The sequence below is a fragment of the Phytophthora infestans genome, genomic scaffold, assembly GCF_000142945.1.
Source record: "Phytophthora infestans T30-4 supercont1.32 genomic scaffold, whole genome shotgun sequence".
NCBI classification, from domain to species: domain Eukaryota; phylum Oomycota; class Peronosporomycetes; order Peronosporales; family Peronosporaceae; genus Phytophthora; species Phytophthora infestans.
Genome location: NW_003303727.1, coordinates 899,769 through 924,155, shown reverse-complemented (window position 1 = coordinate 924,155; position 24,387 = coordinate 899,769). Strand labels below are relative to the sequence as shown.

The window sequence follows — 24,387 nt, the reverse complement described above, 5'->3', positions numbered from 1 at the left end:
CAGATTACCGATCGATATTCGACACTTTACTTCAGTGGAATAACCGCTATTCCACTGGAATATATTTCTGGACGAAAAAAAATCTTATTCTAAAATACCAGAAACTAAAAGCCGTAAAAAGTTCTCTATTAATAGTACCGGTATTGTGCTTTGCGTATACGTTTTATGGCTTCATGACCGGACCATAAAACGATGCATAAAACGACAAGCGAAGCTCGAAATGTTTAGAAAAAAAAATCTACGTGTATTTTTCTCACTGACGCTTATTTGCTTTCTCCACGCGGAAGATTCCTTCGGGTGAGACGAGAGCGCCACTAAAAACAAGTGAAACATCTTCCAAGTCGATCCATCATTGGAGTCAGTAAGTCAGTGTCAGAGAACAACCCGATCACGCGCTTGCTCGACTCGTCCCATGCGAAGCGCACCGAGCCAGGTAAGACAATGCGCTGGTTCAGCAGTCTGGCGAAGATACCCCGCCTGCGCTCATCCATTTCGCTGCTTCCATCTCCCAAGCTCGGAAATAAGTACAGCAATGTGTCTTTGGTAAGAGTGACAGTCGTATTGGTCATTCCGATGAGGGTCTCAGCTGACAACTGTTTTAGACTGTTCAGCCGAATGTGACCACCAGGAAATGCTTGCGGAAAGACCTTCCAGTTTTGTATAAGTGTATCGATACCACCAGAGCTTATTCCAGTATCTACACGTAGATCTGGCGCCATACTTGCGCTCAAAAAGTTGAAAGCCCGCGTCTGAGAAACGTCTAGTTTGGGAAATCCGAACTGGAAGACGCGGAAATATTCGACTGCAACGAACCAGACATTCTCTTTCGGGAGCCTCTCTCTTAAGCTCAAACGCTGGACCTGGAGTTGCTCAATTTCTGTGCGAAGTTTTGGGATAGACTCGACAAGGTTCTCCACCGTCTTCTGCTTTTTCTTGAGATGCCGCTGCTGAATTATCTTTCGACGGTCCCGACGGTCTTTCAGGATTGAACGCAGTTCGCTCAGCGTGTCTTGGTCGGCTATAGCACCAATTTCTTGCATTGTCAGCGGGTGTGGAATCGCAGAGCTCCTGTCGCCAGTTTGCGGTATCCGACTTGATGAGCTCCATGCAGGCTCGTTGCAGTAGCTCTGTTGCTTCTGCCTGCTCGTGCATACAGCTTCGCCAACGAAAGTATGGTGGACTGATCGTCTTCGCTCGGCGACAGCGCCGATGACGTCTTCACTCATAGTATGGCGGGTGGGAGGACGAAGCATCGTAGTCTCGCAGCTTAATCGGTAGATTCGAAATGACGGAATGGTAACTCGCTGAAAACCTTGCTCATCGATATATTACAAGATTACGCTGCATTGTTACCGATCGCGTGCCAAGCGTGGCAAATCGCATTCGTTGTAGGAGCTTTATAATGTAATTATGACTCGACTGGCATCAGATTCATGGGGCTTGTTGATGGCGTGCGAGCATCATTTAAAACGTATGTTCGTACTTAAATAAATAAATGAAATTTTATATATTAAAGTGACAAACAACTTCGTAAGTGGTCCTCGTCTTTCTCCGCTAATACTTAGTATAAGTTGTAATTCCAAAAGCACAATTGATAATTTAGTCCAGCGACAACTTTACAAAAAAATTACCATGGCTCAACTTGCGAAAATTATCGCCAATATCTTTTCTAAAAATGCTCAGATAGAAGCGCAGATTATGTTTATGCTTACGTGGGTTTGAATGTCATCTCTGTATTGCCACGTTGTCGTCAATGCTGCTTTTGTTGTGGTTACCGTTTTAGGTGACTGATGTAGCGTAGTGAAAGCAGTGCCAACAACCGAAATACCACAATGAGAATGCCCAGAATCACGACGTTTCTGGGGATATGATCCGATTTCATGTCGAAGGCGTGCTCGACGTACTGCTTGAGAGAAATGTTGCCAACAGTGGCCGGTGCGTTCTGTAGAATCTGACAGCCAAGTTTCTTGCTCGTTGCACTGGGACAGTCAGCAAAGACCATTGCTACGAGAGTTGCAATACTGTAGGTTGGTGGCGAGATGTAGTATCGCGATATTATTCGCTGGTGGGTTGAAGCCCGCGAATAGCATGAAGATGGAGCTGAGCAGAGCTCCAGCAATTGATGCTACCGCTACACTAGGCAAAGCGAACACCAGCAGCTGACCAAAGTACACAAAGAGCAGTGCGTTGAGAGACACGACGAGCCAGTAGGTGATGAACGTTCCAAAGCCGGTAAAGCCAACGCTAGGAAAGAAGATGATGGTGAAGGCGAGAGATGATAACATGACGTACGGAATCTCGACCAATGTACCGGCGATAAAATACCACAAGGCATGGTACGTTTCCGATGCTCGCTCCCGATAAAAGGCTGTACGTTCGTCAGCCGCGACAGGCATCACACTGTTGAAGCCGATGATACCCAGGAAGACGGTGCTGATGAAGACGAGTCCGACCCCTGCGTTCGCACCCGTGAATGTGGTGTAGTCGGTAGCCTGGTAGATGATACCGAAGATGGCACCCAGCATCACACTGACCATCAAGCGAGTGAGGTTATACGTCGGAGTTCGCCAGTACATGTAGAAGAAGCGACGACACAGCAACTTGAATTGCGCTGTCTTAGTCGACGCGAATTGCTTCGTAAACTTAAGTTCGGGGAGATCTGGCGACGGCCGAAGAACGCCATATTGGTTGAGATCTTGCTCCATACAAACGTTTAGATCACTTTTCGAAAAGTACTCTGCGAAATCTATTCCATGAGTATGAGAAGAGGCCCCGACGCCAGCGCCAATGCACTCGAGCATCCATGTCGCGGGGTTGTACCCAGGCTCGATCGGCGTCACTCCTGGGGCTGCCTCAAAGTATTTGATAAGGTTGCACGAGTCTTTGCCGAGTTCTCCGAAAAACACCATACGTCCGCCACGTCGAAGAAGCAACAGAGAATCGAAGAAACTAAACACCACGGAGCTCGGTTGATGGATGGTACACACAATCGTTCGCCCCGAGCTTGCGATTTTGCGCACTCCATTCATAATGAGCTTAGCGGATCGCGCGTCCAACCCACTGGTCGGTTCGTCCATAAAGATGATACTAGGCTGTGCAACGAGCTCGACCCCGATGGTCAGACGCTTCATCTGTTCGGTGGACGAGCCGCGGATGATCTTGTCAGCAATGGGGCCGAGTTCCAGCAACGCAATGCATTCCTCTACCGACACCATTTTCTCCCGGGTGGATACACTAGAGCTCTGTCGCAACATGGCGGAAAAAGATCAGAGCTTCTCGAATGGTTGCAGACTCGGAGTGGATGTCCATTTGCTCGCAATACCCTGTGCTTCTGCGGATGGCGAGGTCGCTTGCCGGGTACCCATTTAGCAGTATTTTACCGCGTATTTTCCCTCCTGTCTTTCGTCCTGCGATGACGTCCATGAGTGTGGTCTTACCGGCACCAGACGACCCCATTAGAGCTGTCATGGTTCCAGGTTTGGCATAGCCAGAGACGCCTTGGAGCAGATCAATGTCGTCCGCCTTCTTACAACCGGGCATGGGCACGGAATACCATAGATCCTGGAAAGCCAACGTGACGGGTGGAGCTCGTGGTGCTCTCGGGGTGACGATGGATACCGCAACATCTTCTGGGACTGTGGCCGACGCGTTGCCAACATTCGTCATAGCTTCTGAAGGCCCCTCTTTGGCATCGAGATCAGCTTGCACCACTGGTGTGCTCTCTGGGCTTTCGTAGCGTTTGTACTCAAGCACTAAATGTGCTGCTAGAACGAGAACGATGTACCCGACTACAAAGTAGAGCCACCCCAAGTAGATCCATATCGCTCCCGTTGGCAACCCAGAGAGTTGGAGACTATACTTACCGAATGTAGTTCCGAAACGAGAGCAGTAGTCGATCCCCCCGTACACACAGACATCGTATTTCTGTGCCAAATACTGGTTAACACTAAGCGAGCGAATACTCCACGCGACGGGGTCGATCCAGTAGAACCGATAAAGTGATCGGGGATGTCTGTCTTCCTCAACAGAAACCCGCCAAACAGCATGAAGAAGAAGATGGAGACCATCATTACTGGCTGAGCCATCGTGATGCTGGGAGAGGCAGCCGAGAGGAAGAAGAAGAAGGCTGTGAACCACGTTTGACACAGGAAAAGCGTGACGAGAAACGAGATGAATCTGTCAGCCAGAGCCACGTAGCCTCCCATCCAGTAGACGATCGCCCCGAAGAGTACAGTCTCCAAGATGGCGAAAGGAATCTGCGTCAATGACGAGGCCAAGACATAGGCTAGCGATCGGAAGAAATTGGCCCCGCGTTGCTTGTAGAACACACTGCGGGCCTCAATAAACGTGGGCAGCTGAGCTGCCTGCCCCATTGAGATGAACAAGGTGCACGAGAAGAGCAATCCGAGGATCAGCTGGCTGTTGGAATCGTTCATTTGCCAGAACACAGAGCCGTAGAGCAGACCCATCACCAGAACCATAAAGCACCGTCCGAAGAGGAAAGTCTTGTCCCGGAGTTTGATCTTACATTGACGACGGAATACCGTGACGAGGTCTTGGAGAAGCGACTGTCGAAACACACACGGGTCCTTAATCGGGTCGAAGACATCCGATTGGTGGTTGCTTCGTATCCTCATGTAGGTCAACGAGTTCTGGAAGATACCGGACTGACGAAAGCGCTCTGCGAATTCCACCGACTCGAGTGGGACCTTACTCTCTGTGAAGTCACCTTTGACATAGGCGTGTTGCTTTTCAGTCCCGAGGTCCAGTAGGAAGTCCGCCACATCTTTGCGAGGAGGACAGTGGAAGCCGAGGTTCTCAAAGTACTCCTGGACTTGTTCACGCGGCCCGTGGTACATGATGCGTCCGTCATTCATAATCAAGACGTCGTCAAAGAGGTTGAACACTTCGGGTGGCGGCTGTAGCAGAGACACGACGATGTTGGCTTTCAAGTGTCGAGTTAAGCTTCTGACTGAATTGACAATGTCGTACGTGGTGGCAGCGTCCAGTCCGGTGCTGATCTCGTCCAACAACAGCGCTCGTTTGCGGCCGAACGTCATTTCACCGGTGGTGACGCGTTTGCGTTCGCCGCCCGACACGCCACGGATCATGGCGTTGCCTACTATGGTGTCTTTGCAGCGATCTAAACCAAGAGACTTCACTCGGATCTCCGCAGCAAACTTGTGTTGTGCCGTCATGAGTTTAACTGCACGTTCGTGTTGATCTTTTTTGCACTTGTCTAGTGCTTTGAGCACCCATGGCTCCAGAGTGGCGCCTCCACAGCATCGTTGAGCGAACGCAAACGTCTCCTGCACCGTGCGTTGCGGATAGTGATCGTCCTTTTGGTTCGTGTACGCGATGAACCGCGGCAAGCGGCTTAGCACCTCTGCTCGCTGGACATCATTGTACGTGATCTCTCCGGACACTTCGATGGTTTTGCTCATGGGGAAACGCCCGCTTAGCATCTTGAGCAATGACGACTTGCCGGAACCAGGTTGCCCCAGTACCAACGTAATGCGAGTCGGCTTGAAGACTCCAGTGATGCCCCGCAGGATCTCCTTCTCGGCTGTTTCTTGGTTGGAGAAACACTTTAGTACTCCGTGTTTAACTTGAGTCCAAATCGTGGGAACTTGAGGTCCTTCCGAACCTGGTTTCGCCAGCGGTAGACGCGCCGAAATCTTCAAGTCGCGGAAGGAGATCTCAACTTCCGGAATCGGTCTTCCCAGTGCATCCTCAACTGCTGCGGCCAGATTCTCATGCATTGCAAGTATGCCGTCGGCTAGTAAGCCGTCAGCGCTATAGAGGTCAGGCTGCTCCATGCTGGCCAAGACAGCCCGACGTATCGCTAGCTATCAAGTTTCTTTGTTCAGGAATGAAGAATGAGCAGAAAGGTTGGGTCAGTGCCACCGACGGTGGTCCGTTGGTTTTGTTTTCCTTGAATATGGATTGGCTTACATCAAAGAAAACAAAACCAAATTCATCATGCCGTCTATTTGGGTACACGCGAGACAGAATCCACGATCAGTGTGTTGATTATTAGCTAATTGTAAATGAATCAGGTATTGGTAAGCAGGTGTTCCCGAAATAATCATTGTTTTGATATTCTAATACAGTTTTTTTAAAGAAATTATTTGTTGTTGAGAGGCCAGATATCAATTTCAACTTGAAAGTATAGATTGGTAAGTTTCATATAAAAAACTAACCGAAAAAAGCTTTAAGTCAGGTAATTTTCGCCCGGAACGTCATTAAACAATATAAATGCTCATTGAAGTTAAAGAGAAAGGGACGATGCACGAAAGCAAGCTGTAAAGGTGCCGGTATCGCGCCGATTGAGCTGCTGAAGTTCAATTCTTACGTCGTTGTTACGCAGTGCACCGCTCATGCTCGGTTCGGGTCGTTGGACCGGTTCCGTAGTGAACCGTCCTGTGATTGGTCCATATAGTACAACACCTACATGGTTGGTAGCGACGGTTGGTTGGAGCAGGTAGTGCACAAAGGACAGGAAAGACAAGTAGAAGAACGATAACATCAATCTTATTCACTTCGGTTTTTACCAGCAAACCAACAGGTTAACAGCCGCAACAAGAACTCTACCAAGCACGCCCCACCACCTTCATTCTACCATGACGTCCAAGCGAGCCGATGTCCTCCTGGGTAGTGGAAACTACTTCCACTGGGAGTTTAATATGCGCATGACGTTGGCGCGCAAGGGGTTGCTGGCGCACGGCCAAGTCGTCAAGAAGGAAGCGGAGGTGACTGAAGCGTGGCTCATCAACGACGCTAAGGCACTGGGGATCATCGCCCAAGGCGTCGAGCTGCAACACCAGACGAAGATACGGTCTGCAACGTCTGCTATGCACGCTTGGAACACTCTTCGTGAGCTCTACTACCGTACCACTCTGCACAACCGCGTCGAAATGACACGCCGTCTCCATGAGTTCAAGATGGAGAACGGCTCGACCATGCCCAAGCATTTGGACGCTTTCGACGAGCTTGTTGCTGGTCTCCAGACGCTAGGAGAGCCGGTTGACGACTCAAGACAGCTAGTTGTACTGCTGAGCAGCCTTCCGACGGGGTATGAGCTGATTGCGTCTATTGTGAAGAGCGCTAAGGATATCACGCTCATTGAGGTCAAGGAGAAGTTGTTGAAGGAGCTCGAACGGTTGCAAAAGAAGGAGACGACGGAGAAAGCGTTTCCTGTGAGTGGTAGCGGTGGACGGTTCAAGGGCGGCCGAAGTAACGGTCGAAAGGGGAACAGTCCAAGGAAGAACGGTGGTAGCTTCAAGGGCAAGTGTTTCAAGTGTAATCGAGTTGGTCACATGAAGCGGGACTGTCCGGGAGAGAGCAACGGTGCTGAGGATGACGCGGTATTTGCTGTGGGCGAAGAACGGTTCGCTGGATGGCTAATCGATAGCGGTGCGACCTCACACATGACACCGTACCGTGAAGATCTGTTCGACTATGAGGGAATGGTCTCGGGCATCGAGGTGACAATTGCAGATGGGAAGAAGTTGCAGGTCGCAGGCAGAGGAACGGTCAAGTTGACCGGTATGGATAGCAAGCGCATCAAGATGGTGGAACTTCTGTACATCCCAGGACTTGACAGACGGTTGCTGTCGGCCGGGAAGCTTGCGGAACGCGGTTTAAGTGTGGAGTTCCAGCGTTCCTTGTGTGTCATCTGGGGCAAGAACAGTGCTGTGGCACTGGGCAAGAAGGTTGGCAAGGCGTACGTGCGTGACTCTGAACAAGAAGAAGCACGCTTCGTGGAATACGCCGGGGTTGACAACCAGTGGGAGCTTTGGCACGCTCGTATGGGACATCCCAGCGAGAACGGTATGGCCAAGACTCAGTCTGCCACGAACGGTATACCAGTCGTGAACCGTGGCATCAAGACTTTATCCGGTGGATGCATGAAGGGGAAGCAGACTGTGACACCGTTCCTGGCACGGTCAACGAGCAAGACATCACGTGTGCTGGAGTTAGCCCACACGGATGTAATGGGGCCTATGCGAACGGTCTCCAAAGGTGGAGCACGGTATGTGCTGACATTTGTGGATGATTTCTCACGGTTCGTGGTGGTGTACTTTATGAAGAACAAAAGCGAAGTCGCCACTAAGCTGGCCGAGTTCAAGGCGCCCTATGAGAACCAATGGGGGGAACGGATCAAGTGTCTTCGCTCTGTCAACGGAACGGAGTATGTGAGCAAGAAGGTCACGCAGCTATGTGCTCCAAACGGTATCATGCATCAGTGTACTGTGCCATACAGCCCTCAGCAGAACGGTGTGGCTGAACGGATGAACCGTACGATCATGGAAAAGGCACGAAGCATGCTGCACTACAAGGGTGTGTCGACGACATGGTGGGCAGAGGCTGTGAGTACCGCAGCGTACCTGATTAACCGCTCGGTGAACACGGAGCGGTCAAACATGACGTCGTACGAGGTGGGATTCAACGAGAATTCACGAATGGAACACTTGCGTGCGTTCGGGTCTCATGGGTACTCTCACATCGACAACGAAAAAGAGAACAAAGCTTGATCCGAAGAGTTTCAAGTGTGTGTTCCTCGGATACGCAGAGAACACAAAGGGGTACCGTGTCTACGACTTGGAAGCGTCCAAGGTCAAGGTGGCACGGTCCGTCAAGCTTGACGAACGTGAAGTAAACGGTATATACGATACACCGTGCTCGGGACAAGGACGGTAATTCACGTGACCAAGGACACTGATGTAGCAGTGACCCCAATTCCGGCTGAGCGTCCAGTAGTGGATGAACCTATGGAAGATGTCGAAGAGCCCGTTCAAGATATCGAGATGGACAACGTGGAACCGGATCAGGATACTAGTGTACAACAATCACTGCCACTGGAAGGTGGGACCTCCACTGGGCTGGAACTGGCAGAGTACCATGGCCCGCAACCGTTCCACGAGGATCGCTTAGTATTCCGTCCGGAAGTAGAACGCTCAAGGCGTTCTCGAGAGCCAGTGTTTCTTTGGGATGGCGGTCTGGAGCTTGATGAGGAACGGAAGTCGGAAGGAAGTGACGGTCCACCAATACCTAAGCGTCCAACAATTGACGAAGGTGGCCTACTTGCAGAAGCAGTGTTGGCGTATGCGGCAAGGATCAACGGTGTACCTGACACGCCGAGCTCGTACGCTGAAGCAGTTGCAATCAATGAAGCAGCGGGGTGGCGGAAGGCGATGGAGGCAGAGCTTCTATCGCACAAGAAGAACGGTACTTGGACATTTGTACCGCGCAAAACGGTCCGTCCGATTGGGTGTCGCTGGGTGTTTGCCAAGAAGCGTGATGAGAACGGTCGAGTGATTCGTTACAAGGCACGGTTGGTGGCTAACGGGTTTAAGCAGAAGTATGGAGCTGACGTTTTTGAGACGTACTCCCCTGTGGCGAACATGAACTCAATCCATGTAGTCTTGGCTGTGTGTGTTGCGGACGCATACGAGATGGAACAGTCGGATGCAGACACAGCGTTCCTGAACAGTGAGCTGAAGGACCGTGTCTACATGGAGGTACCGTTCGGCATCAAGAACGCTAAAGATCACGTCTGTTTGCTGATCAAGGCCATCTATGGGCTGAAGCAGGCTGCGAGCGCCTGGAACAAAACCATTCACAGAGTCTTCATGAAGAACGGTTTCAAGAGTTGTGGTGCAGATCAGTGTGTGTACGTGAAGCATTCCAAGAACGGTTACATCTATGTTTGTCTCTATGTGGACGACATGATCATCGCTGCCAAGACCCGCGATGAGATCTGTGAAGTCAAAGAGGTCCTCAAGAACGCTTTCAAGATGAAAGAGCTTGGTGACGCGAAGTTTATCTTGGGGATGGAGATTGATCACGACAAGAGCGCTGGAACACTGATGATCAAGCAGACGCGGTACATCGACGACGTAACAGAACGGTTCGGGCAGCAAAACGCTAAGGGCACCGACAACCCTTGTGCGTCCAATCTCAAGTTGTCGAAGGAGCAGTCACCAGGAACGAAGACGGAGTGTACGGAGATGCAGGCAAGACCGTACCGTTCTCTAATCGGATGTCTGATGTACATTACGACGTGTACTAGGCCGGATATTGCCGACGTGGTGACGCAACTGTCGCGACTCCTCGAGAGCCCTGGTCTATATCCTGGCGAGCTGCGATTCGTGTGCTTCGGTACTTGAAGACGACACGCACACTTGGGATCGTGTACAACGGAGGATCGGGCGAGGTCACGGTTGAAGCTTTCACGGACGCTGACTGGGGGAGCAATATCGATGATAGGCGTTCCGTGTCAGGTGTGATGGTGATGATCAGGAACGGCCCAGTGGTTTTCAAGTCGAAGTTTCAGAGAACGGTAGCGCTGAGTTCTGCAGAAGCTGAGTACATGGCGTTGAGCCTGTGCACCCAAGAAGTACTGTGGACGCGCGCGATGTTGAAGGACATAGGAAAGGACCAGGAAGAGGCTACGCAGATCCAGGCAGACAACCAAGGGGCGATAGCACTGGATCTGAACGCTGGCTATCATGCCAGAGCTAAGCATGTCGACATCAAGCACCACTTCACGAGGAAAAGTGTAGCGAACGGAACGGTCAAGATCGACTACGTGGACACTAAGCACCAACTCGCGGACATGCTCACAAAGGGGCTTGGCACCAAGACGCTCAAGTATTTGCGGAGCGCTAGCGGTATCAAGAAACTGGTGGACACCGTGCAGTAAGCGGTGAGTGGGAGTGTTGAGCAGTGCACCGCTCATGCCCGGTTCGGGTCGTTGGACCGGTTCAGTAGTGAGCCGTCCTGTGATTGGTCCATATAGTACAGCACCTACATGGTTGGTAGCGACGGTTGGTTGGAGCAGGTAGTGCACAAAGGACAGGAAAGACAAGTAGAAGAACGATAACATCAATCTTATTCACTTCGGTTTTTACCAGCAAACCAACAGTCGTTCATAAGATGCTAAGCTCAAGAGGGGTCGATGCCCTCTCCCAATCCTGGTTACTTTTTCCCGAGGAGGTGTACGAAACGTGAAAATCTTCCAGTCCATGATACCATATGTTGCTCAAAATGACCGGGGCTTAGATCAATTAAAAATTATCAAACGTTTGTTTTCGTTTGATTCGCGAAAACGCATAGATGACCATTTTTCTTTTAAACTGACAGTGAAATAAAAAGTTTCGTTTGGCTGTAATAATTTATTATCACTTTTGGTTTCAAAAGAACAATATTTTATTTCTGAGAACATCGATAATATTATTACAATGCTACTATGTTATTATCGGAGCACCTGTAGGAAAGGCAGTGATATTGCATAGTTTCGGGCCTTTCTTTGCAGATTCCAGCGTGCTCTACTGTTCGTCTCGACAAATAGAGACTTGTAGCTAAGTCATACAAGGAAAAGCATGGTAAGGTCATGGCGCAGTGGGAAGCGATTGCTGCCGCCCTTGTCGCAACAGCTGAGTTCTCTCAGGCGCGTCTCGGTGGTAAAACTGCCCAGCATGGCTTCAACCTTCTAGTTGGTAAGTTTATCGAGCTTATACTTCTATTTGATGTCATTTTAATACCGATTTTCTTTTTTTGTTTTATAGATGCATCAAGAGCGGCGTGTGTCACCCAAGAGGGCGTCTGGCGTAAAAGAATCGTATGCGGTAAAGGACCAACTACTTGACGACATCATCGCCGAAATAGATGACTTCCAGCATGCTAAAGCCATTGCCAAGACGTGGTGGCGAGCAAAGCGATAGCCAATGAGAAAGCTGGGAAGGTCGTCCGCCAGCTTGCAGTCAAGTGACTTAAGCGTAGCGCGTCTGACGTGGAACATGGTAGGGCCGGCGAGACCCCATCCAAGCCAGGGAGGCCATGTATCGCCTGTAATAAAATTACTGTTTAGAACACAAAAATATCAGTATTTTGTCACTCACGGTAGTGCGCCTTTGGGGAAATATTTTGTCACTCACAGTAGTGCGCCTCTGGTGAAATGAAATCTCCGAAATCTCATCTTGAATTGTCACTACCCGCTGCTTCACCTGCAGATTTGTGTAGGTAATGCCCGGGTAATGAGCGCCTCGAAAACTATCTAATGTTTTTTTTTTCACAACAGGTACAGTTGATCTAAGGATAGATATCAGGCTACTTCGTACTACATATTATGCTCACCGTTACCTAAAAGCGGAGCTGCGGAGATTTCAAAAGGTGTTTTTCGTCTGAGATTTAGTCTACTGCAAAAAAGGTTATTAGAGTGCGAAATTGACGTATCAGTTCTAATCGCCGTAATTATAGCGGGGGACGCTCGGTGATCTTCAACAAAACTAATCAAGCTGACAGTGGCGTACGTATCAAAACGCCGTCCTTTAACCTAGCACTCATATCATCCCCAGCGTCAGCGTCCAATACTCCAGCTGCAGGCGACGTTACGTGAGGAGCTGCCACCGGACTTGATACATAGGGTGGTGGCGGGGTGCCCAAAGCTGCGCGAGCGATGATGGAGCGTCAGGTGGCGACGGGTTGGCGGAGACGAATATTGTAAGGCCAGAATAGCAGCTAGCGTCGACGGTGAAGGATCCCGCTATGCCCACGGAGTGTTGAGCTCCAATTGCCCCGTGCGCATAAGACCTCCCAGGTCGACATCGCCTGACGCTGCAATCGCCTCAGGAGATATGCGAACGAGATCAGAAGCAGGGAGACCGAAAAAAGAAAATGCATAAAGTTAATCGTATTTTTGAAATTTAATTATTAATTCTTGCTCCTCAATTCATTTTTGAATTTATCACAATTTATTCACAAACTGGCAAAGTGCGGGCTCGCTACAGCCAACAAAGTCCACAGGGTCGCTCGCTACCTGCTGTTTACAATACAGGCTTCCATGCACGCCAAACCAACAAAGCAACCATTCAGAATTCAATCTACAGTCTTCAGGACACCCCTCTACCGCTACAGTGCCCTCTCTGCCCATCATGGTTCTAACGAGCAGCCAAATTTGCTCTATGTTATTCACTGAGGTCGGTGATGGCGTTTACAGCCGCACGACCAGCGGCAAGCAGTACAGGAAGGGCAACGGCTACACGAATCTACTGAACCACCTACGACGCAACCACGAGTACTGTGAAAAAGAAGCCCAAGAAGCTGCACGCCGCCAGAATCTCCTACACCTTCGCTTAGTCAGCCAGCGTACGCTGGATTTGTACCGCTGGCTCGAATGAGTGATTTAAGAGCGTCTCCCGGATGCATTTGTGCAGCGAAGGCTAACCCGACTGAGTGTGGCACTTTCTATGGTGTCAGCGGGCGCACTACTGCGCTATATAGTATTGCTGTTCGAGGAAATGGAGGGCTGTGTAGCCCGTGAGCAACCTGAATCATTTAGTCTCGTATTGGACGACTGGACAAGCAGCAACCGTCACTACGTCGCAATCTTTGCGGTATTTGACAGTGCCGCCGGTAAAACCGGTAAGTGAGTACTACGAGGACTTAGAGTGCTCATCTCGTCGCTTCGTGCTGTTAGTTTTCTCGCCCGTAGAGACGGAGGAAGATCTTAGCGCTCAGAGCCTGTACGACCGAATCGCTGACACGCTGTCGCGATACAACAAGACCTGGAGCGCAGTGAAGTTCATGGTCGGCAATAACTGCTCCGCTAACCAGTACATTGGCCGGAAGGAGGGTGCTATACTGCTAATCTGATGCGCTAGCCACCGCTTTAATCTAGCGGTCAAGGACTTCCTCAAGAGCGGAGACGAGCTAATAACCAAGGTCCATAATTTGATGTCCAAGTTGCGTACGATCAAGGGTAGAGCCATTTTCCGCCTCCCATCTGTCACCTCTGCTGAGGAACGACACCAGATGTACGAGATGGTAAAGCGCTATGCCAAACTCTCAGCCGGCAATTATTCGGCTGGGCCTCGGTGATCTCATGGAGCATGATGTGCAACCACTCCTGCTACGACGTGCGGAGCACAAGCGCGTCAAGGCGCTTCTTAAAGATCTAGCAGCTTTGAGGCCGTTACGAAGGAGCTGCAGAAGTCTACGCTAACTTTGTCCGCTTCGCGACGTCTTTTTGACCGGGTTGATAAGGAGTACCCAGCCCTGAAGCCTCGCCTGTCAACAACGGCAACTATAGTGAACAACTCCAATTTAGGGCAAGGTCTAGTCAAGTTACAGCGTGGGGAGGCGCTAAACGTCGCGGGAAATTAGCATGCGCTGAATCTAGGTCGCCTAATCTCGAACGGTCGTCTTCAATATCCGCCGAGGAGCGGTCTATTGTGAGAGCGGCTTTCAAGAAGCGCAAGGTCGTGATGCGCTCGCACTACGTCAACGTCGCGTACATCCCGCCAACGTCTAACGACTGTGAGCGCTTCTTTTCTCTCGCTAAGCTGGTGCTGTCTGATCTACGGAAGGAAATGTCTCCAGCCAGGCTCGAGATGATAATGCTTCCTAACTACAATCACGACTTGTGGGGCCTGAGTGCGGTGGACAAGCTACGCTCGAGTGTGAGCTAAGGTCTGCCGCCACTCTTCCCAGGAGTAGCTATACTGACTCCCTCTACCGAGGCAACTTGCTAGACAATGGCGATGACCGGCTGAAGCCTGTCAGCGGGACCCCCCCCCATACAAGGTGTTTCTGCAGTCGTATCTTCAGTGGAAATAATAGCAGTTTGACGCTAGTTCCAGACAACTGAGCCCGAAAACCTAGTGCGCTTTACCCAAGCAAGTTCAAAATGGCAGCTGGGATAGGTTGAGCGCTACTCTTGGGGAATGGTGAGTGTATCAATAGTTTAAATGATTTTTTTAAATTCAATTGGATGCAGTCTAGAACTAATCGTGATCTAGTATGACACATTGTATGCCAAAACTAAATAGAACACGGCAGAGGTAGAGTAGTTCCAAGAAGTTTTCATCCACCTGAACTGCTGAGGCGGCTTTTGTGTTTTGTGTGCACTCTCCCCCTAGCTTAGCTCATCTGGGATAAATAAGGGCTCAAATATCAACATTCTTTGCAATGCAAATGCGATGGGTGACATCTAATAGACAGACGTGGATCACATGCTGTATATGTAAATGCCGTTTACATTTGAATAACTGCATGTGGTTTTTTCGTATGGCCGCTCATTGCTCGTCATGATGCGTACCTAGGTACGAAGAGTCACCCCTAAAGCCACAGGAGAGCGACCCTTAGCACTGCTACTGACATGATCAACACGACTAAGATGGATGATGCTTTACGTAATAAGCGCTTCTGTACTAGGAGGATTGGCAATACATTTAGAGAACCCTTTCCTAAAATAGAAGTCTTATTCTTAGTTTTTAGGCGTTTAATTAGATTACAAAAGCAGCTTATTTTCGAGTAAATCCAGGGTAAAATCTCTTTGTTCTTTAGCTGTAGCATTAATACATGGTATTCTATGTTTTTTTATACTAATTTATGTTTTTTTTGTTCGGAAAAAGTCGAGAGAATGGAATCTGAAATTGGATGGGAGCTACTAATTGAGATGACGCATGGCGCGTCACCGGGCTCTCCGACCTTCTATCACTACGTAAAGTAGGTGCCATAAGCACAGACTTGTAGGGCAGTAGGCGTAGAGCAAGTAGGAATAGAATGCAAGACACGTAAGTGCCGGGCAAAGTACCACGACAGGACCACGGAGTTCTGGTGCTTGCTGCCTCTCACTCGTTGCGCACGCAGCACAGCAAAAGCAGTTGTGAGAGTGAGAGCTACCAGCACCTGAACCTCCATGTTCCGCAAAGTTAGATTAGCACATACTCAACCTAAGATAGTCTATAGAAGGCTAAGTAGTTCACCATCATCTGCAACGCAGTTGCAGTTGCTCACCGCCACCAATGTCGTCCTTCATACAGTCCTTGGTATCTTCCGCACGCCGCTTGCACGTGAGCGCGTTGCAGACCGGTACGCCGGGATGCAGTACATGCATAGACACGCGTAGGATTGTAGGTTGCTCGGTAGTACTGGTATTGCCAGTGTCTTGGCTGTGGCAATGACGTCTGGCACTGGGCACTGGCAGACCGTAGCAAGTAGCATCTCACAGTAGCAGGATAGCATCTCACACTAATCGCTACACGAGCTCTATGACATGTAATTAGAATGATAGTACTAACGTAGAATATCGAATGACTTGCCCCCATCGACTAGAACGCCCTTCGATTACTACGCGCTGTGAAAGGGCGTTGGATAAAATTAGAACGTTCTCACTGAAAATAGGTAAAACCACTGAAAATGCTCTAATGAAAAAAACGCACAAAATAACGCGGAGTTCTATTCGGTATTAAACGTTTCAGAGCAAAAATACTGAAATAACTGCAGTTCTTTTACATGCAGTGTACCGGTAGTCAGTGTAAACATGTTTTAAATTACGTGCACGGTTTTAACTCGAATTAATGAGCTCATACTCCAAAATCCTTTTTTGGCAGTAACCAATACCAATGGTAGAAAATTAGCAGTAATATTTTATATAAAAACTCGAATTCCGTTCAGACTCTTAAATTCGTTTTTGCTCTAAGGCCCTGGTCTAAGTAAACTCGTTCTGAGAAATTGGGTAGGGATTGGGTTAAATGAGAGCACGTTTCTACTCAAAGTAAACCAATACTGAAGTCATTCTGATGCAACAACCAGGTCAGAACTCGCTCTGAGTTTTGCTTCGTGTAAGAATCTGATGAAGGTGAAGATCGTTGTGTAGCACAAGAAGGCATTCACCTCCTCACTTTCCAGTCACCCTTCTCCAGTGGACACAATGGACGCTCATGGGTCAGATCTACCAAGTATTCACCAGCGTCCGTCAGGGCTCCCAATTATGGCATGGTCTTTTCAATTATTTCTTATGAAATCATAAAATTATTTATTTCTTCGATTACCTGGATGTTATTAATAATTTATTTGCTTAAGAAATCATCCGACATAATTTATGAGCAAAACCTCTTTATCATTATGTACCTCTCACAACCAACCATGACTTTTCACTACTGTACTTAAACTCTCTGCTACCAGCACTTCTCTAAGCCAGCTATACGACACAGCTTGCTCACGTCCTCACTTTTTAATTTGAGCATTTCGAACAAAGCCCCTCGCTAAGCTACTATGGTCCTTGCCACGCTTCCCCGCCACGCCACCTTCACGCCAGCCCAGGTTATTGTGTGCGTGTCTTGGGAGGGAGCCAAAGTCTAACGAGGGCCGATAAGGCAGTGCTGCAGCCCTTCCGCTGCCTGGAAGAAGTAGAAGAACCTGCACGCACTGCAGCAAAAGCGAAGGAAAGTGAAGACGAAGGCTCATTCGTGGCGAGTCTACAAAAACGTCGCCGTTTAGCAGCAGCTCAGCCGCGGTACAACCTGCTAAGCTGCATTCCACCTACTTCTGACCTTGTTGAGAGGTTCTTTAGCGTCACCAGGACGACGTACGGGCAAGAGCGCTACAGCTTGCAGCCTATTACATTAGAAATGGTGCTGTTCTTACGCCAAAATGGAGAGTATTGGCCAGCTCAGACTGTCGACGAGGCCACTCGCTAATTATTAACATGGTGTTGGTTTGCTTTACATTATGCTCGTATTTATTGTTTGTGTGCAGTACATGACATAATGTATGTGATGACACTAGCTGCCCAATGCCATTATTTATGGTTAAAGAGGGTTCTTATTAAATAACAATGCCATAATCGGGAGCCCTGGCGTCCTTACTTTGACGGCATCATTCAGCTGCCGGTGCTGCCATCGCATCTGGCCCGGGAGTCACTAGCAGCGATGCCATCTTCTACATACTGGCCCCAGCCACCTCGGCCGTCTGCAACCCCCGCTTCCGCTCCAAGCTCTACTGAATGGGATCAAACAATTCCAGTTTCTACAGCTACAGCTAACCCGTCGACTCCGGTATCTACTACCGTGAACGGAAAACGCAAAGCAGGCGCCAAATCCAGCGCTGGGCAACAAGGAAAAAAGAAGAAATCCTCCGAAAAGGGAACAACGCCATCCAAGCGCTTAGTCTGGACGAATAAGATGATCGAAGCGCTCCTCGACATGCGCTTCAAAGACGATGACGTTAGGCTTCGTGTCCAAAATGCCGATACTAACCGAAAGAAAGCTCTCGCATGGCAATTTTTTGCCAATCGATTATCGGAGAAACTGGAGGTGGTGCTCTCAAGTGATCAGGTACTTTAAAAATAATCTTTTTTTTTTCTCCAGTTCTTAACATTTTTTGCAATTGTAGGTTGCGAACAAGTACAAAAAACTCAAGTGCGAGTACAGACAAGGAAGGGAGGCTAGAACAGACACTGGCAACGATGGAAATGAAGATGAGAGTGAGCTCTGAGATATTCTGAACAGCGCTTTCGCTGGTCGTACTGGAGTTGGTGGAGCAACTCTGGCGGATGCAGATAACGATTCGGATTGTGTTGAAGAAGAGAAGCCTTTCTCATCCTCGGACAGCCGCCAAAAATCGGCTACACCCATTGCAAGTCTGGCTGCTGCCATGAAAGACGGCATGACAGCTATCGCCTCATCGATGAAGACTGACGATAAGCTCGTTGAAGTGCTCCGTGATGTCCGGGTCGCTCAAGAAGCCTCCCGCGATTTACAGGCGCGCCAGTTGACACTGTTTAAACATCTTGTCTCCAAGATGTCCCCACCAAATTAAATTGTAGTCGAGGAATGGCTTTAGCTTCAGCCTAGCGTTCTACATTGCATTAAATGATAGTAGGTCCTTGAGGATATACATTGGAAATGTAACTGTAAATTGCATACTTCCTAAAAAGTACCAAGATACTTCATAATAATTTTTCTGTTTCGCTAGACCCTGCTCATGGCTCAATTCATCTTCTCCAGAAAGAGAGGACAACATACTTGGTGGAGATCGATCGGGGTCATCTCCTACCATCGTGTAGCTGTCTTTAAGACCAATCATCAAATTATGTAAAACTAAGCAGCTTACAATAACATTCGTGACACGAGCTGGGGAGTTCTGGGATATCTTGCCCAGAAGTATGCGGTAGCGATTCTTGAGAATGCCAAATGCTCGTTCGACAGTAATTCGGGTCTGGGATAGCTTGTAGTTGTAGCGCCGCTTCTGGGCACTGGACGAAGCCTCTTCTTCGTCAAAAGGAGTAAGAAGATGCCGAAATATATTGTATCCAGCATCGCCGAGAAAATGCATTCCACTAGACACAGAAATTTTATTGCGCAGACCCGACTGATTCCACAAAGCTTGATCGTTGATAGACCCAGCCCGAATACAATAAGAACGAAATCGAGTCTCATGATCCACTATGGCCTGCATATTCACCGCAGAGATTTTTTTTCTACAATACCAGCCTTCGTGCTCCGCAGGTCGGCTAATTCGCATCAAGGAGCCATCCACTGCACCAATGACGTCAGGAAAGCCTGCGATTCGCTCAAATCCATCGGTAACTTTCTTGATTTCGGTCTGTGTGTTGGGCATTGTGATTTCTTCCTTTGCCATTTTCGTCAAAACCGACAGCACTTGGCAAATGTATACGACAGCACTGGTTTTTGACATCCCCATGACAGTAGCAGCACTGTCAATCGTTCCACCAGTAGATAGATAAATGATCGTCACAGCAACACGTTTGGTGATGTCAAACTTGATATTGTAATGGATACGCTCTCTCCAGCTGAGCCTGACAAGAGCCACAACCGCAAGAAATGTTCGCTTGTCACAACGCATCTTCGAGTGAAACCATTTTGTTTTCTTAGTCTGCATTGCTCTATCGAAAGCTGTAGCTGCAGACGTATTGACACTGGAACGGGTCTCTCCACCGAGACGACGACGATCGCTACACAGAGCGGACACAGTTGCACAAACGCACTGCAACATGCAGAGAACGGCGAGTTTAGCTTTGGTGCCCATTACGAAGCGACGTGACCTGACAGGGGATTAGTGCTGAGGTCTACCGGAGGCAAACAGCAAAATGAGCTATTCCTAAAGTCGGCACGGGTATACATTGTTGGAATTCACATTGGAGACCAGGCACAACGAGACATGGACACACTGGATGAGAATCAGGTGGGCCAGGACATTCGGGATGAGAATCAGTTGGGCCAGGTCATTGTATGGGAACGGGTTGAATCCGTTAGTGTTGGTAGGAGCTCTGGAGGAGCGTGAGCTAGCACTTAAATAATTCAGTCTTCATTTTACTTTCACAAGTCCAGAGTGCTGCCAAACGGAACGGAGTTCCAATAGGGTTCTGAGCCCAAATGACGAAGCCCCTGAAGTACTCGAGTGAAGGAGTCCCTAAGAACTGGGATGGTAAGGATTGGCAGACGTACAAGTGGGCGCTGATGAACGTCTTCAAGGAACAAGACCTGAAGGACATCGTAGTCGGAGATTTGACCTTAGCGATGCTTGCTACTGCAAGTGCAGAGAAGCAAGAGGAGTTCAAGAAGAAGCAGTTGAAGATCATGCGCTTGATTGGTACATCGGTACCGGCAGACGTGCTGCATCAACTACGTGACAAGGAGACCGGATCGGAGATGTGGAGCGAGCTCTGCAGCCTTTACGAAGGAAAGCAGAACGAAGCCATCAAGGCGTACACGATCCGTCGCGTGGAGAATGAGCTTTGGAGTATGAAGCTCGCACCTGGAGGAGACGCCAACCTCCATCTTTGCAAAATGTTCAATCTCAAGACTGTGTTGGTCGACTTGAATCATACGGTTGCAGATACCACGATGGTGGATATGCTACTGGAGAGTTTGCCTGATCAACTGGAGTTTGAGCATCTGAAGTCTTCGATATACTACGGCGCAGACCCGAGTGTCTACACACCTAAGAAGGTTCGAGAGCTGATTCTTGCGGCGACGGCTCGGCAGAAAGAGTTTCGAGCTAAGCGCAGTGAGAAGAAGGGTAGCCCGCGAGGAAGACATGGCAAAGGCAGTGAGAGCAGAAAAGGCTTTCACGAGGACAAGACTGGTGACCCCAAGAGAGTTAGAAGATGCTTTACTTGTGGCAGTGAAGATCACCTACGTGTCGATTGTCCTGAGAAGTCGAAGGGGAAAGAGAAAGCTGACGACGCAGAGAAGAAGCGTAAGCCGCGCAGTTGTTGTACCCTACGACAAGAAACCACTGGACCAGTGCAGATGAACCGCGAGCGGGATGAGGGTGTTGTGGCAGGAGTCACAAGTTCTCGTGAAATATACGGGATTCCTCGGGAGCTCGATGAAGCACATGGAGTGGATGACGTACACACTGATGATGTACGTGGCATTGGAATCGTGAGCGACGATGAAGCAGCAGGTGATGGAAACCCGGTGAACGATCATGAGTCAGATAGTGATGAATCACATCTGGAGGACAGTGATCAAGTAACACAAGGTCTCAATGGCGGGTGGTGGTATCTGGATACGGCCTCCAACTCGCACGTCACGGGGAATTTCGCTGAGTTCATGTCGTACACGGCAGACTCGGAGCAGCTACAGCAGATCCGAGGAGTTACGCCTACGATTGCTTCCCGTGTTGCTGGAATGGGAACAGTGGCGTTTACGACAGACGTTAATGGAGAACAAGTAGTGAGCTATCTCGACGGAGTGTTGTACATTCCGGATGCCGAGTATGGTTTGTTTTCTCCTGGATTAGCCTACGAGCAGGGTTATACTCTGGAATATGACAGAGAATCGAGGAATTTTCACGTCATGAGAGATGGAAGGACTGTGGCTGTAGCAACGCAGCAGGAGGCCACTTGGGAGTTCTAAGTAGCGAGTCCGACCCAGAGAGCTCGAGTGCTACCAGAAGCAGCAGCAAGATGTAATGACACTATGGCAGAAGGTGTTGGTTCGCTGCAGCTTTGGCATGAGAGACTGTGTCATATCTGTCCACAGTATTTGAAGACTATGGTCGACATGGAGCTGGTGGAGGGAATGATGGTGACACAGAGACAGCAAGATACGTGTGATGCCTGTCATCTTGGAAAATAAAAGATGAAATCACACAGGAAGATGCTGGACCGTGGACTGAAGAGACCCAACCAAGTAGTGTATGCGGATCTTCTGATTCCAGGGAAGAATAATGCGACTCAATATGAGGCCGTGTTGGTGATCATGGATGGTTATTCGCGGTTTGTCACTGCGCACCTGCTGAGGAACAAGGACAGCAAGGTGGTGAACAAGTACATGCAAGAGTATGTGTTGTGGGCGGAACGGCAGGCAGGCCGAAATGCCAACGGGAAAACATACAGAGTGCAGCAGATTTGGAGTGACAAGGGCGGTGAATTCTTCAATGAAGGCATTGATGCATGGTATCGTTCAAGAGGAATTGAACATGTGAAAGTCGGGCCGAAGAACTCGCAGCTCAATTTGTGTGAACGAACGCACCAATCGTTGGAGGACATGACTAGGTCTACGATGGCACACTCGGGGCTACCGAGGAGCCTGTGGCCTGAGGCACTGAGAAATGCAGTGTATGTCAAGAATAGTGTGTACAACAAGGGGACTAATGGCATTCCGTACGAGATGCTGTTCGGAGTCAAGCCGAATGTACACCACATCCGGAAGTTTGGAGCGCTGGCGTACGTGCACGTACCAGTGACTCCTGGACGCAAGAAACTGAGTGTTCATGCAAAGATTGGGTTTGTATTGGGGTATGCTGAGAATGTAGTTGGCTGCAAAGTGTACTTTCCTGATGAGCACACAGCCAAGTTTGTGTCAGATCTGCGTGTTGCAGAAGATGTTATGTATCGGGACCGATACACAACGGAAGTGGAAGACGACGATCTCTCTTCACTTCACTTTACTCATCGAGAAGATGAGGACCAGACCGTTTTGAGCGAGCTGAGTGATGTACCATCTTTTGAGCTCGAGGAAGGCGAGAGTGTGGATGCTTGCGTGGATGCTGTGCAGACACAGGAAGGCGAGCGTACTGACGTACATACGCAGGTTGGACGAGAAATGCACCAAGTGTATGATCAACCTGTCCACCATGCCGATAGCGAAGCGGATGGAGATGTTCATTTGAATGGTGATGTTCAACTCGAAGTTACTGAGGACGGTACTGAGACTGTTCAAGTAGGCAGTGACGCCGTTGAGAACGATGAACATGGTGATGTTGTTACTGAAAGTGTACAACATGAAGGCAGTCAACCGAGTATGGCTAGCAAAGGTGTTAGTGTCGACACTGGTCAAGCAGCTGAGGGCGAGAATGTCCATGAAGCGGCTGAGGGTGTTGACATAGCAGATGCGGACGCTATATCGGTGGCTGGAACCTGTGGATCGGAATTAGTTGACCATAAGCTGGATGACTCCGAAGAGCAAGATGGTAATGAAGAGACCACAGTAGCGAGTGTCTTTGCTGAGGACCAGAGTAGCAATGATGCGGAGCTAGAGAGTGACACTGGTGAGGACACACTACCTGAAGCTGAGCCAGACAGAGATGCGGTGGGGATAAGTCCTGAGGTAACAGTGACTGGCAAGCGTATGCATCGAGATGAGACTCCTTCAGAGGAGGTTCGTGCAGAGCTGGATGCGGATAAGACAAACGTGAAGAAGACACGGACTGGACTACGAGAAGTTCACGAGCGTCGACGTCCGGCGTATCTCGATGACTACATGGTGAACGTGACGATGAATTCCTCACGTGTACTGGATAAGAATGGAAGACCCATTCGTGCAAGTGAGATCAAAGTTCCACGTAATCGTCGTGAGATGATACGGTCGAAGTGGTGTGACTTCTTCATGATGGCCGAGATGGAAGAGCTTGCAGTTTTGAAGAAGAAAGGAGTGATTGCCGAGATTCCTGCGGATGAAATGCCGGAGGAAGCATCAGCCGTGAACACGATGTGGGTATATGACATCAAGACCGACCATCAAGGATATGTGATTCGTTTCAAGTCGCGCATAGTGGCGCTGGGTAACTATCAAAGACCCGGGATTGACTTTAAGGAGACGTTTGCACCGGTGGCGAGGATGTCGTCGTTCAGATTGCTGTTGGCATTAGCAGCGCAGCTAGGATTAATGGTGTATGCCGGAGATATTAACACCGCATACTTGAATGCCCAGTTGGAGATCCAGCAGTACTTGAGATCCATTGAAGGATACCCATGCAAGATCAACGGATATGTTTATATCGTGCTGAAGGCGCTATATGGTTTGCATCAGTCAGGTCGCGAGTGGAACTCGGAGCTAAACAACTGGTTGATGAAGCACGGATACATGCGGTCGTTGACGGAACCGTGTCTGTACTATCGTTTTGACGGAGATACGATCATGTATGTGCTAGTGTATGTTGATGACATACTGGTTGCAACGAATGACGAGCAGAGCAAGAAGGACTTGTTCGCGCAGCTGGACAAGGAGTACGGGATTAAGGATCAAGGCCTGTTGAATGAGTACCTGGGTGTGAAAGTAGAGCAAACGACTGAGAGAATCACAATTCACCAAGGGAAATATGCACGAGAGATCCTGAGCAAGT

General features: G+C 49.2%; 2 protein-coding genes across 2 annotated transcripts; both read right to left on the bottom strand.

Annotated features, from left to right (window-relative positions):
- Positions 1 to 1,771: 1,771 nt before the first annotated feature.
- On the bottom strand, positions 1,772 to 3,215 carry PITG_14160 (ATP-binding Cassette (ABC) Superfamily; the record flags this gene model as incomplete). The annotated part of the gene is made up of 2 exons (XM_002899224.1): positions 1,772 to 1,979; positions 2,023 to 3,215. 2 exons carry the CDS (start codon positions 3,213 to 3,215, stop codon positions 1,772 to 1,774), a joined length of 1,401 nt encoding a protein of 466 aa, XP_002899270.1.
- A 249-nt stretch (positions 3,216 to 3,464) lies between these two features.
- Positions 3,465 to 5,819, bottom strand: PITG_14159 (ATP-binding Cassette (ABC) Superfamily; the record flags this gene model as incomplete). Its single annotated transcript, XM_002899223.1, has 3 exons — positions 3,465 to 3,497; positions 3,547 to 3,961; positions 4,042 to 5,819. The coding sequence occupies 3 exons, from the start codon at positions 5,817 to 5,819 to the stop codon at positions 3,465 to 3,467; spliced, it is 2,226 nt and encodes a 741-aa protein (XP_002899269.1).
- Between the last annotated feature and the right edge of the window lie 18,568 nt (positions 5,820 to 24,387).